Source organism: Borostomias antarcticus, assembly GCF_949987555.1.
Source record: "Borostomias antarcticus genome assembly, chromosome: 3".
NCBI classification, from domain to species: Eukaryota; Metazoa; Chordata; class Actinopteri; order Stomiiformes; family Stomiidae; genus Borostomias; species Borostomias antarcticus.
Window position 1 is genome coordinate 34,900,846 of NC_140236.1, and position 15,300 is coordinate 34,916,145.

The following is a 15,300-nucleotide window of genomic DNA, read 5'->3' on the forward strand; positions in this document are numbered from 1 at the left end:
GACCACGCTAACGTCGTCAGTTTAAGCCGACACCACGAGGGAGAGAGAGAGAGATAGAGAGAGAGAGAGAGAGAGTGTTAGCAATCACAATTGCACTGCCTTGTGCTGTATGCTTTGGCAATAATGGATTTTATTTGGTTATGCCAATAAACCTTCATTGAATTGAATTGAGAGTTGAGAAATAAACAGTTGTGAGGAACAGACCATTCCCAGAGCTTGCTCTCAGACGCCCACACACTCACCCAGATGCTCAGTGTCTATCTCATTTCATTTCAATTTTTGAAATCATTTCAAAATGTATACTCGTGAAACACTGAGGGTTCCCTCATTTACAGTGATGACACATTTTACTGAGTGGCTTTGTGTGTGTGTGTGTGTGTGTGTGTGTATGTGAGTGAGTGAGTATGTGAGTGAGTGAGTGTGTTGGGACATCACCCCACAAAATGGACACCAGCCACAGGACTACAGCTCCCATAGATTAGATTAGATATTTTAAGGATCCCCCTAGGGAGAACTTTGGCATTTCAGCAGTGGAAAAGCAACAGAGGAGAGTTGACTGAGCACACCTGGCTGATTGGGGCTGATTGGGCACACCTGAACCGAGTCAGCAATCAGTCAGGGAAGGACTGGTGAAGGACCGACCAGCCAGGAGAACTATGGTTCACACAGCAGGTCTTAAAGGAGTACTAAAGGGAAAATGCATGTTTAGCCCTGTTTTAAGGTTACTTATGATCATATACAATGGTTCAGATCAAAACGTTGACAAAACTAGAACTTTTGAGAAAGTCTGATTGAGTCTAATTGCTCTACCACCGTTTAGGTCATAGAATGGAAGTGGGTGGGCACCTTGAAAAATCATTCAAAAACATGTTAATCTCTCGATTTCAAAGACAAGAAGCTCACCGAGGGGGTAATTGGTGTCCGTTGGTGTTCTAAACGCATGTTAGCGGGGCTAAACACACGTCAGCCGAGCTAGGTAAACCCAGTGATAGCTAGTCACAGCACCAGTAAAAACTACTGTATGCTTGCAGAACGTAGCTAGCTAGCCGCAGCACCAGTAAAAACTACTGAATGCCTTGTAACGGCTTCACCAGCGGGACACCAGTAGGGTACGTCCCGGGGGGCTGTGCTAGTGGGGTTCCGCACTGTGGGTCGGCAACCTCGAGCAGCAGCAGGGAGGCTAAATTAGCCATTAGCTAAAATAGCGGGGAAAACTGTGCTTTTATCAGGTTCCGCACTGTCGGTCGTCAACCTTAAGCAACAGTTAGCTTCACAAGCGCTCTTCGACTGGAAAACAGCAACCAAAACGACCACTGAATCCGCCTGCGAGCCGTTAAGCGACACAGTACCTTTAGAGTTGGCCACTCAAACGTAGGTTCACACAAATCTTCATGAAGAAAGCGAGAATGACGTTTGGCGCGGTGACGCAGGTATATAACCTGGGAGGGCGGGGCCTCCTGTCACGCTTTGCTAGTCTGTCCAATCAGGACGGACGTTGTATAAAAGCTTCCGTCGTAGGGTCCGCGCAAGCGCATCCCATAGGTGAAACATTGAAACTAATGTTTGAAAGAGAACCTCTGTACATCTCGACACTCCCATAAGATATCCATTAATGTGCCAACCAACCACCTCACCACAGAATGTACAGCAAGCGTGAGGGGCCAAGCCCATCAGGTGCCTCTTGCGTGGTGTTAGATATGTTCTGTGGCAGACATTATAGCGGATTCGTTTTTAGAAGCCCCTAAAACATTATCCCACATCACCTCCCATTCAATGGCCCTTGACGTATGTCATTCTCCCATAGCCTGAGCCCTGGTGATTTAGCAGAGGTCTGTGCCATTATTTATTGTTTATTGGCAAGGATCCCAGTTAGCTGATGCCACGTGACGTCAGCTAGTCTTCCTGGGGTCCGTTATTTTTATTTTTTTTATTTTTTTTACAACATTCACATGATAAAAATGCAACTTAGTGCATTACATAAACCAAGTTAACACACATTCACACAATAACACAACATACAGTAGCAAGATAAAAGAAAATAATACATGGCTCTACACTGTCATCATGGGCTCTCTAATAAATGAATAAATGAATGAGAAGGTCATAGACACCGAGACCTTCCCCCTTTGAGGTGCTCTACCTATCAGGAATGTCATTCATTCCTGCATTCCGGCGGTCCCTGGGCGGAATGTCATTCATTCTCGAGTTGAGGCACAGCTCAGGGATTCCTCTGGGGAATCCTCGTGTCCATTTCAAGCCCCACCTGCCTTGGGATGAGACACCGGAGTTTATCCGCTGGTCATGGCCGAATGGGATTATTTAATTTAATTTCAAACCTTTATTTATATTCGTATAGTACTGAGGTTTCCCTCATTTACGGAGATGACGACTTTACACAGAGACAGAAATCAAATCAACAAAACAAATGCAATGTACAATAATAATAATAATAATAATAATAATAAGTACATAGGTCTAGAGCCATGGACTTAAACTCTCTCTCTTAAACTCTGAAGGAAGGACCTCAAGCTTTATAATCTGTTGTAAGGTATCCAAGTATAAGGAGCATCATGGAAAAAAGCAGCCCTTCCCAATTTCAGAATGCACTCGAGGAATCCTGAGAACAAGCCAATCATTAGATTCTGGGTCTGGTAGGTGCCAATGCTCCAGTCCAACAGAGACGAGATGTAAGGTGGAATTTTACCAATAATGGCTTTGAAAATAAACAAATACCAGTGATAGTTACGCCTTAGAGAAAGAGATGACCAGCCCACCTTATGATAAAGAACACAGTGGTGAGTCATATCCATCACCTGTAATAAATCTTAGGGCGGAGTGGTAGACAGAGTCCAAGGGTTTCAAGGTTGTCACGGAAGCATGTCTATAGATAGTGTCACCATAGTCTAATATTATGGTCAGTTCCTTGCTTTTGTGCCACGGTCACCCGCACGGCCGCTCTTGGACCGCTTTGTAGTCTGGCAGGAGAAATGTTATCTGGGAGGATGTCTAAAGCATGTTCAGATAGAGAGGCTACTCCATTCAGTTTCGCTGCTCTCCACCGTCCTTCCCGGGCATTATGGAGACCAGGGGGGAATGGCCATCGGGAGCACCAGGAATTTTCCCGGTGGCCTGGCGCACCAACTGGCCTGGCCCGCGGTGAATTGCCTGCCCCCGTCAACAAATCGCGCAGCACCCCCCCCCCCCCCCCCCCCCTGAAGGTGTTCCATCTCACCGAGTCGGCTCAGCTCGTGGCCTGACTGGGGCTACATTTCCCGGCACGAAATATTCACCCAGTCCGGCCCTGATGGAGACGGTGATGCCAGGGTCCCGTCAGGGCTGAGGCGTGAGGGGTTTTATTCTATTCTATTCGCTACTTCCTGGTGCCGAAAAAGACGGGTGGCGTGAGACCAACTTGGGGCCTCCACCACACAAAGCAAAATCGGAGTTCCACATGCTGACGGCGATTTGTGCCCCAGCATACTTGGCACGATGTACCGATCGGCATCGGAGGTACCTGCGCTTGGAGTTCCATGGCGTGGTGTATAAGTATACCAGGCGTCCGTTTGGGTATGGTCTTGCCCCCTGGACTCTATCTGTGGGGAGTGAGCGCTATGGCTGCTGCTCCGGCCAGGCAGTATAGATAGGGCGGCGGTATGGCTCAGTTGGTAGAGCGGGTCGTTCAGTGATCGTAGGGTCGGTGGTTCGAATCCCGGCTCCTCCTGACTACCTGTCGAAGTGTCCTTGGGCAAGACACTGAACCCCAAATTGCTCCCAATGAGCAGGCAAGCACCTTGCATGGCAGCTGCCGCCATTGGTGTGTGAATGGCGCTCCGGGCCAGTGTAACAACTGGATGGGGAGCGCGTTACAAATGCAGTACCTATACCTACCTACCTTATAGATATGTCTGGTAATACACCTCCACCACACTCAGGCAGTGTTATACAGTCTGATTGCAGCTGGCACAAAGGAACACCTCAACTGCTCCATATTGCACCTGAGTAGGATGAGCCTGTGGCTGAAAGTGCCCCAGCTCGTCATAGAGGGGATGGGAGGGGTTGTCCAGAACAGACTTTATCTCAGAATGTCAGGCGAGAAGAAGAAGAAAAATACAACAGCACTATAACACAAATGCCTCTTAGCTTTCTTTTTTTTCTTCTTCCCCCTTCCGTTCCTCATGTTCACCTTCTCTTCAAGAGGAGAATGTGAAAGTCTCATTAACATAACTAAGGACAAACGGAGTATTTCTCCAGAGTCTGCTCTTCTCCCAGCGGGTCTCTCCTCCTTCTGTCTCTCCGGTTCTGGGTCTGGGTTCCTGGACCCCCGGCCATTTTCGAGGCCTGTGCAAAATGAAAGATATGAAATCGCAGACGAGATCAATCTCTGTTGGAACACTGAGGTTTGCTCCATGCTGCCTGCCTACCTACCTAACATGCCTACCTACCTACCTACCTACCTACATGCCTACCTACCTAACATGCCTACCTACCTACCTACATGCCTGCCTACCTACCTACCTACCCACCTACCTACCTATCTACCTACATGCCTACATATCTACCTACCTACCTACATATCTACCTACCTACCTACCTACCAATTAATCAATCAAGTTGGATTTATATAGCGCCCTTCAGGATACCCAGAGCGCTTTACAGAGTCCAGTATTCATTCAGACACAGTCATACCGGTGGGTGTAAGCTACATCTGTAGCCACAGCTGCCCTGGGGCAGACTGACAGAAGCGTGGCTGCCAATCAGCACCTACGGCCCCTCCGACCACCACCAACATTCAAACGTTGCATGTGTTTATGATGGTGGGGGAAGCCGGAGTACCCGGAGGGAACCCACGCAGGCACGGAGAGAACATGCAAACTCCACACAGAAAGGACCTGGAACGACCGGGATTCGAACCCAGTGCTAACCACTGAGCCACCGTGCTGCCCGCCTACCTACCTACCTACCTACATATCTACCTACCTACCTACATGCCTGCCTGCCTACCTACCTACCTACCTACCTACATGTCTACCTACCTACCTACCTACCCTCCTACCTACCTACCTACATGCCTATCTACAGTACCTACGTACCTACCTATCTACATGCTTACCTACTTACTTACCTACTTAACCTACTTAACACCAACAAGTGAGGACAGGACTGGTGCTCTGCCATCCCTGGACGTACCTTGAAATTCTCCTCTAATCTTGAAAGAGAAGGAAGGAGGGCCATCGCGAGAGCCAATCACAGCCAGGAGACAGCGGTTAGAACTTTGATTGAGCTCTGTGGGTATTACGCCGAGCCTAACCCGAAATGTCTCATATTGTATCATTGCATAGTTCACAAATCCCTTGAAAGTTCACATTCACGTTCAAGTTCACATCACATCCCTCGATAGTTCACATCCATTGAAATCCTGTCTGTTTCTTCAGCAACTTTAAGGGTGAGAGAGAGTTCGACGGAAGCTTCCAGAACCTCCAGCACTCGCGGGTACGCCGACATGTCCACCAGGCCGTGTTTCTCGGACTGATAATCGATTCCGATCTTGCAACCGCAGGGACCCAGACCCAGACAGTTGATTGGACAAGCCATCTGGCGTGGGATGCGTCACGCAGGCCAGACGGAGAGGATCCTGGGAAGGCTCCCTGAGCTATCACTTCCTGTTAGTGGATAGGATGGAGGGAGCTGTGGAAGAAGTGGGGGCCATATAGAAGCCGGGTGTAGTACACTACACTGTGTCTGTCAGCTGCTAACTGACATGAACGTCAAGCTATGTCTGCAATTTTACTTTTACCATCATAAGGAATAGCTGGCACCGGCAGAAATATGTATTTTTGCTGGAAATGCAGTTCTAATATACTGTTTTTGAGTCTTTATCTATAATTTCTCTGACCTGATGCTGAAATAAAAAAAGGTTAATTGGGAAAGGGAATGGAGGAGGTAGTTATTAGTCTCAAACTAAGAAAAATATTCTATTTCTGCACAGTAAACTTTCACACTGACACCTTCTCCCTTCTCCTGAATTCATCTAATTTGAACTGCAACACACCCACAACAACACCGACACTCACACAGTAAACACATACTGCCGGCACAAAAAAAATAAAACGCACATACTGCATAATGAAAGCAGGTGCCTGGGAGCCAGTGCAACGTGTCACCTCCGATGTGCAGGCGTGTGGTCAGACGAGTCCTCCAGCTCTTCCTCGCCTCGGAGGTGCAGGGAGGTGGAGGAGAGCGTGGAGGAGACCTGGCCCCAGACTGCTACCCCCCCCACCTCCTCCCCCCACCTCCTCAGCTCCTCTGCTCTGATGCAGCGTGATGGCTGGGAGGCCAGGGAAAGGTTACGTCCATAGCTTTAGGCGCCCCCGTGTCACAGGGCGGCTGGGGGAGGGGCCAGACGTACACACGCATGCAGGGAACGTGCCATCGAACGACACGCCAGGGGAGGAGGGAGGGAGGGAGGGAGGGAGGGAGGGAGGGAGGGAGGGAGGGATGGAGGAAGGGAAGGAGGGAGGAAGGGAATGTGGGAGGGAAGGATGGAGGTAGGGGAGGAGGGGTTTGTGTTTAGAGTTTGTGTTTATGAACTTATTTCTCCTTACTCAGCCATCAGAATGCAGACTAATGTGATAGAGCAGAACAGGATCACCTGGAAATGTGATAATGATTTGCCACTGAAATGTGATAATGATTTGCCACTGAAATGTGATAATGAGTGGGGACTTTTTATAGAAAGCTATTTTCGAATTCATTTATTGCAGTTTTAGCATTTCATAATGCCAGCAGCAATCAAACCCACCACCGTAATGTGATTTCAACCTAACTAGCAATTCAGAGTGTTGAAATAATTTACATTTCAAGACTCCCAGCATGCAGCATTACACATTAAACCTATGGTGGTCACCACATGACAAAGAACGGAGCAGACAGTTAATTATTTCAAGTCAAAAAGGTCAAGCTAGAACAGAGAGAGAGAGAGAGACCGAGAGAGAGAAAGAGAGAGACAGAGAGAGAGAGAGAGAGAGAGAGAGAGAGAGAGCAAGAGTGGTGATACAGTACAATACTCCCTCAAGACCTTCAAAGCATCTCTGACTTCAAAATCAGCTTCGCTTCTGGCAAACGTTTAACAAGATACCATCTCCCTCCTCTTCAAAGTTAGATAGAGTTATTTCAGGAGAGGACGGCAGGGAAGGAGTGTGTGTGTGTGTGTGTGTGTGTGTGTGCTTGTGAGAGAGAAAGAGAGATGGAGAGACAGAGAGAGGAAGAGAGAGAGGAGGAGAGAGAGAGAGAGAGAGAGAGAGGGAGAGAGGAGGAGACACAGGGAGAGGGGGGGGGGGAGGAAGAGAGAGGGAGAGGGAGAGGGGGAGAGAGAGGAGGAAGAGAGACAGGGAGAGAGGGGGAGAGCAAGGGAGAGAGAGAGGGGGAGAAAGAGGAGGAGGAGAGACAGGGTGAGGGAGAGAAAGAGAGAGGTGAGAGAGGAGGAAGAGAGATGGAGAGAGAGAGAGAGGGAGAGAGAGGGGAGGAGGAGAGACAGGGGGAGGGAGAGAAAGAGAGAGGTGAGAGAGGAGGAAGAGAGAGGGAGAGAGAGAGAGGGAGAGAGAGGGGAGGAGAGACAGGGGGAGGGAGAGAAAGAGAGAGGAGGAGAGAATGTGTGCATGTTATTTATTGCCACCGAAAGCAACCAGGCTCTTGACAAGCAGGTGTGGAGACTGAGGATGCAAACGTGAGATGACTCCATCAGCCTTTCATCAGAGAGAGGTGTCATTCAGGTGACGAAGGGAGGGGGGGGCTAGTGACAGGTGTCACATATGATAGGCTCACTGTGACACGTGGCGCGGTACTTTAATATCACCCGCAGACAGCCGGGTCACATTTGATTCTGGAATACTACGTGTCAAAATGAAGCCATTAAAATGACATGTTTTCACACCCGTGTGAGAATGATTATGTCCGTGACCCAAATCTCAGCCAAGCATCCGGAAATTCGCGGCGACATTCTGAGCAACCTTCCGCGAGGAGAGACGAACACGCAGCCGGTGGCCTTATCGCGGCTACATGTTCGATCGTGAACATGTAACACAGAACAGATTAGGGAAACGTGTTTCTCCGGGGCCACGGAGGGACCACAGATACAGGAAGTGGACTGTGGCGGCGATGTGCTTCGTGAAGACCTCTTGAGCAGGTGAACTACTGCTCTCCGAGCCTCCGGGGGTCACGGGAGCCGCGAAGAAAGCATTAGCCTGCGGTTGGATGAGGGTCACGGATCGATCGCTGCTTATCTCTCTCTGTCCAGCCAATCGGTCTCTATTAGTTACGTCTCCTCTTAGGGAAGAGAGCTGAGTCTGTCTCTCTCTCCCTCTCAGTAATGGTGCCAGATGTAGATATATCAGTTGCAGCTACCTGGCTTATTCTCTGGAAACCATAGAAGGAGGAAACATCCTCGGCTCTGCAAAGCAAAGACGGCTTTGTAAACTCCCCAATGGGCCTGGAGGAGGAGTCAACAACCGCACACGGCAAGGATGGAGGGAGGGATGGGGGGTGGAGGGATGGAGGGAGAGAGATATGGAGGTATGGAGGGAGGAGATGATGTATGTGTACTTGAGAATCCACATGGGGCAAGGGGAAACAGCTGTTTAGCGAGAGAACAAATGAGCATCGGACTGTGTTCCTGTCACAATCACTGTGGTTCCGGTCCGAGGAACATCTGGCCGTCTCTGGACATGCAGTGGTGCTGCCCGTCTGGGGACGCCGGGCTGAATATAGCTGCCTGCAAGACATCCTCAGGGGCTGCTACTGTAGCTGATCATCTACCCATATTCTCGGAAATATCACAAGCTCTCTGGAGCAATTGTTGTTATTGGATTGTCAATTTAATTACAGGATCTCGAGGGTCTTTTATTAGCCACACGGCAGTGATATACACAAGTACACGTGATGAGTGGCGACACGCGCGCGCGCTTCTGCTGTCGCTAGTGGAATTTATCCTCTGCATTTCTTCGATCGAAGCTGCCCTCCTCCAGGGGCAGCTCGGAGCAGTGGGCAGCCTCATTAGTGGTGCCCAGTAAACTGTTCAGCCTGCAGATATAGGCCTACAAAGTAACACTGCAGATGTAGTAGGCCTACAAAGTAACAGCATTTTCATTTTTCGGAAAACTGACTTAGAGCTCGGCACTCGTTGCCAAGGAGAGAAAAGCAGCACATAAGCTCCACAGCGGAAGTAGACCAGTCTGTGTCTAGAGAACCATATCAAGGTGAAGGGTCTGTGACTAGAGAACCGTTTCAAGGTGAAGGGTCTGTGACTAGAGAACCGTGTCAAGGTTAAAGGTTTGTGTCTAGAGAACCATGTTATAATGAAGGGTCTGTGACTAAAGAACCGTGTTATGGTGAAGGGTCTGTGACTAAAGAACCGTGTTATGGCGAAGGGTCTGTGACTAGAGAACCGTGTTATGGTGAAGGGTCTGTGACTAGAGAACCGTGTTAAGGTGAAGGGTCTGTGACTAGAGAACCGTGTCATGGTGAAGGGTCTGTGACTAGAGAACCGTGTCATGGTGAAGGGTCTGTGACTAGAGAACCGTGTCATAATGAAGGGTCTGTGACTAGAGAACCGTGTCATGGCGAAGGGTCTGTGACTAGAGAACCGTGTCATGGCGAAGGGTCTGTGACTAGAGAACCGTGTCATGGCGAAGGGTCTGTGACTAGAGAACCGTGTCATGGTGAAGGGTCTGTGACTAGAGAACCGTGTCATGGTGAAGGGTCTGTGTCTCGGGGATTGTGTCATGGTGGTATCTCTACCTCTTCAGCTGCGGCCTGCTGGAAGGCAAACTCTGTGGTGGGGACAGCGATCTGGTTGGCAAAGAAACGGACGTCCCCAGGGAACTGCAGAGAGCTGACATTTGGTCCTGGACAGTTTCCACCTCGAATACAACTCAGCAGCTGCCTCTGAAAGGTGGAGAGAGAGGGGGGGGGGTGCCAAGAAAGCGTGATAGAGATAAGTAGGGGTGGAGAGAGGGGGAAAGAGGGGGGGGGGGAGAGAGAGAGAGAGAGAGAGAGAGAGAGAGAGCTTGAGAAGTGTAATCACCTCAGAAAAAGGTGCCTCACCAGTATGACAGTGATGTTAGACTGAGAGACTGAGAGAGACAGACAGAAGGAAAGACACACAGTCCTCTCATTATAAATATCAATCATTCAATATCCTTTATTTAACCAGGTATAAAACTAATTGAGATTAAAATCTATTTTCCAAGAGTGACCTGGCCAGGTCAGATAGTTTTTGTGTAATCCTGATTCAAGAAATGAATAGAGGTGAAAACATTACCTCTCGCCCTGCGCTGTCACTGGGGCTGAGGTAACAATACACACACAAACAGTACATAAAACAACAATAACAACAAACAACAAACAGTACACATAGAGCACAAGAATACACACAAACAGTAGACAGAATACAACAATACACAAACAGTACATACAGAATACAACAATACACACAAACAGTACACACAGAACACAATACACACAAACGGTACATAGTACAACAGTCACACAAATATGAAATTACAGTAGAAGCAATTACAATGGCCAAGAGAACAATTTTCTCTGAATTTTACAATGGACTTAATCTCCCCAGATAGTTTCAGGTCCAGGAAGAAGAGGCAGCAAATTTGAAAGCCTTTTCATGCAATTCAGTTTAAACTCTTTGGATCTTTATCTGTAGGACATCCTTAGAGCATAGGCCTTAATGACTGTTTCTACCCATGTTTACAGTATACACACATACTGTATGCAGGAACCAGCCCGATAGTCTGCAGACAGATAAAGATAGACACTTTGCAGTAGCATAGAGTATAGTGATGTATACGATAACCTTAACCATTGGTATACAGTATCCAATTTCTTTAGATACTGGTCAGGTGTGTTCATAAAGAGCCCCATCTCCATAGTCCAACAAAGGTATAAAAGTTGCAGAAATCATGTTTTGCATTACATTAGACTACGTTAGTCATTAACAGTTGCTGATGCTTTTATCCAGTCTTTGAGTCTGAAACATTGTTTGTGAAAGGAAGCTCTTCAAACGGGGAAAAGTGGAGTTTGAAGATGTAAGTTTTTTTCTCTTTATTTATAATCATATTTTGGTTTACTGCAGCTGTCCCTCCCGCGTCCGAGCAGATGTGATGTTGAAGGCGTTTGGAAACAAACTCCATCGTGAACAGGAGAATGAAAGAAGCACTAAGCACGAGTCCCTTATCATACGTTCTCTTATCATACGATCTTCATCTACTATAAATAATAAACCCACATGCAAAATGGAGGCCAGCCAACATAAAGACGTGTAAAGACGTCCATTTGAAAAGGGTGAGAGGAGGAGGAGGGGGCATAAGAGACAAAATAAGGATAGACAACAAACAAACACAATAGTATAAAAGAAATAAGAACAAAGATGAGACCTTTCTCACTAGTCAAGGAGTTCACTCCTCTGAGTGCAGAGATAAAGCCTGGTTAGCTGTGAAGCTGTGCTCGGCCGTTTATTGGAGGTGAAAGATCACTCCAGACAGAGCGTGTTCTTCTAGAATGTTCCCGTCACCAGATTGCAGAAGGCTGGCCATTAGCTCCTAGATAATGATCTAGCTAACATCCAGGGAGGAAGGGGAAAGTTAGACAGAGAGGGAGAGAGAGAGCGGGAAGGAGAGAGGGAGGGAGAGAGAGAGAGGGAGAGAGAGAGCGGGAGGGAGAGAGAGGGAGGAAAGGAGAGAGAGGGAGGGAGGGAGGGAGAGACTATTGGTAATTATACCAAGCGAAGCCGCTCCTCCCAGCACCAAGAATCAATATTTAATTTCTTTGTCTGCTATGATAAGAAGAGAGTGAGTTCATTGTTTATATGTTTGTGTTTAAATGATCCTGCGGCTGTGAAGAGAGCAGCTTGAAGAGAAGCCAGACTAGATCAGCTGTGGGCCATCCCTCATACACACACGCACGCACGGACACACACACACACACACACGGACACACATGGACACACACACGTACACCTCCTTCCTGTTGCTACACATACACACACACACATCTCCCTCCTGTCGCTACACACACACACATGCATACACTCAGAAGTATGAAGTCTCCGACGCAACTTCAGGCGAGGCACCGACGTCAAGGCTGGGCTAATCCGCAAAGGCTAATAAGTCACACCGCGCATGTATTTAAGCCGTCAAAACATGTTCGCTCTTGCCATTACTGCTGATAGCTTGCTATCTGCGTGCTCGCACGCTGCCGCATGCTCGCTGCTTCCGAGTTCTCTGCTCTTGCGTTCGTGATTATGTTTGTGTTTGGTGCATTTTGCTCATCCTGCTGCCCGCGATGTCCTCTCCGGTCCGTGGTTTGGGGGGTCCGTTTAGTGGCGTTGTGGAGCGGCCGGTTTCGACGATGGCTATGCTAGCTAGCTAGGTCACGTTAGCCGACTGGCTGTCAGCTGTGTCCAATCCTAGTTTTTGTTCTGGAAGCGACAATGATGATGCACCTTTAGCAGTTGTTGCAGTCTGTTAGCTTTTTAAATAGTTATGGTCGGTGGCGTTAGGCGACCGATATGGTAACTTTAGGGCAACGTAAGTAAAATTGTAGGTCGTAATCTAATTCATACAATGATTATGCTCTCCAATCTGCTTTGTGTATGTTATGATGCAAATATGCTGACGACAAGCTAGCTTGCTACCGTTAGGGTAATCCTGAACTTGACCATGCACCGGTAGGGCAGGTCATACTATTTTTTTCCCCCAAATCAACTGAGGGGGTGTCTATTTCATGTGTTTTTCAACCAGGAATTCAAATATGTGATAGGACCATTTCTACCTACATCATTTTGTATTTGTAAACTGCCACTTATACCATTTTGAACCTCTTTATAAGATATTGAATGATATAAGGGAACTAATTTTGCCAAAACCAAATCCGAAATAAATGTACATATTTATCAACAGGTTTTACATATTTACAGAATGTTTTTCACTTCCAAACATCAGTTTCTTACTTCCTGAATGTTGCCAGTTTGCACAAATCCTGCCTCGAAAACAGTTTTTGCATTTTGTTGCTGCAAGCTGGATATCAATCCTTAACCATCTGTCTTCTGTTCATATCTTAAGGCATGAGGCAGTAAAACTATTTTTAATTAGGAACCTGAGGAACTAGTAGATAACAAAATTAGATGTAAAAAACCTTGTTTTACATACTGTACTTGTTAATGGATTAGGAAATGGTAAATGTTGGGTAAACAGTTGTCACATTTTGTTGCTACAAGCTGGATGTCAAACCTTAACCATCTGTCTTCTGTTCATATCTTAAGGCATAAGGCAGTAAAAGTGTGAGAAAACATACTGTACTTGTTAATGGATTAGAAACATATTTTCCTTGTACTTACCCAATGCCCATAAACCTTTTCAAACTGCCAACAAACATTCTCTAAATGACCCTTTTGTGTTTCTTGTTGCAATGGTTGATATCTGAGAGAAAGTAAACCAACAGCAACCTATTCCAATAGCAACAGAATTCTAGTGAAAATGTCTATTGTTAGCCTGAGCTACCAGTAAAGGAAGATAGCGGTCCAATGTGCTCTGAGGAGCAGAGGGAGAGGATTGAGGGGGTGAAGAGAATCTTGGCCATCAGGGGAGAGGGGGGCCCAGACAAGAATGAATCAAAGCGAGATTTGTGCAAACTGGCAAATTTCAGTAAGTAAGAGACGTTTGGAAGTGATAAACATGCTGTCGTGGTTGTGCAAATTTAGCACTTATTATATAAAGGCATAGAGTAATTGTTGCGTGAAACACATGGATGTATTAATAGAATTCCATTCACTGACTGGTTCGGAGGTGGGGGCGCGTTGGGCCGTGCCGTCTCGGCGGTTCCGCGTCGTCTGGCGTCTGTCCGGTGGCTTTCGTGCGTGCGCAGTCGTGCTTTTCTGAGAGGAGTGCGGCTGCGTCGGTGCGGGGGTCGCCGGGCATTCATGGTGCGGCGCGGGGTTTGCCAGGATGGCGTGGTTCGGTAGGCCTTCACTTTTGAGTTCGAACCCTGAGGGCTTGGTGAAACAGCATGTTTGTTGGTATGGGCTCCCCCTGCTGGCTATTCGGGTTCTTACAGGCTGCAATTGGCTTGCCCATCGTAGTCAGAGCGCTCTCCACCAACCCCTTCATGTGGCATGAGGGCCTCTGCGCTGTGGTGCGTGTTAATTTTGGGGGGTATTTACCGCATTCTTCTGGTATTCAACTATGCATCGGCTAGTGGAAACCGGGGACTCGACTTGCTTAGTCTCTGTGGCTCTCCATAGTGATTGTGGGTCGAAACATCTCCGAAGGGCCATCCTAGCGGTCCCTCCGGTCGCCATGGAGGCAGAGGCTTTAGGCTGTACTCCTCCGGAACTCCACGAAACGCCGGCCCGTGGAGGCCGGGGCCTATAATGTACAGCGATCCCCCTGTGGCTCTCTTTGGCGGTCCTAGTGGGCTGAGTTACCTCCGAGCGACTTCCCGATCGCAGCCCACTCTGATCGTCATAGAGGCAGGGGGCTAAATCGATGCCGTTCCCTCTTCCGGCACTCTGGGCCAAGCTGGCCCAGAGGGGGGGGACATCTAGATTTCGCCTCCCCCTACTATTGCGCTTTCCACATGCTGTGGAAGGCGGGGGGCCCCCCGAAACAGAGCACACCGCCAAAATTTCATAAGCTGTATTTGCTGCATGCAAAATAACTGGGTCAATTTTGACTAAAGTGACCTCGACTGAAATACACACATGCATGCATGCATCCACACAGACACAGACACACACACCAAGCTGAGATTGCTAGTGGAAGGTTTTTCGATGAAGGTTAATACTTTGTTGAGAGCCACTGCTGGAATAACACTGGCATCCACTGACAATACAGTGCATAGTGTGCATATTCTGTAATTCACTTCATGGGAGGAGATCTTTGGAAATTGCATTTGCTAAAATGACTGACTCAGAGAGAGAGAGAAAAAGAGCGAGAGAGAGAGAGCAATACAGAGTGAGAGAGAGAGAGAGAAGGAGGGGAGGGGAACAAGAGAAAGACCCTGCAGAAATTTGTCGGCTAGGCTGGTTTACTAGCAAAAGTTTATTGATTGTGGGCTAATTGATAGCCTACATGGGTTATAAAACATGCCAAGGTGCAATGCTGGTGTGTGTGTGTGTGTGTGTGTGTGTGTGTGTGTGTGTGGGTGGGTGTGTGTGTGTGTGTGTGTGTGTGTGTGTGTGTGTGTGTGTGTGAGTGTGGGTGCGCGTATGAGTGTGTGTGCGTGAGACAGCGA

The 15,300-nt window shown here is 47.9% G+C and overlaps 1 protein-coding gene across 1 annotated transcript in view; it reads right to left on the reverse strand.

The window, feature by feature from the left end:
* Positions 1 to 15,300, reverse strand: part of naaladl2 (N-acetylated alpha-linked acidic dipeptidase like 2) — a gene marked incomplete at both ends in the record, with an annotated part of 185,844 nt that overhangs the window by 46,543 nt on the left and 124,001 nt on the right. The window contains one exon of the mRNA XM_084436165.1: positions 9,793 to 9,939. Within this exon, the coding sequence (XP_084292291.1) occupies positions 9,793 to 9,939 (147 nt within the window). The remainder of the gene's footprint in view (positions 1 to 9,792; positions 9,940 to 15,300) is intronic.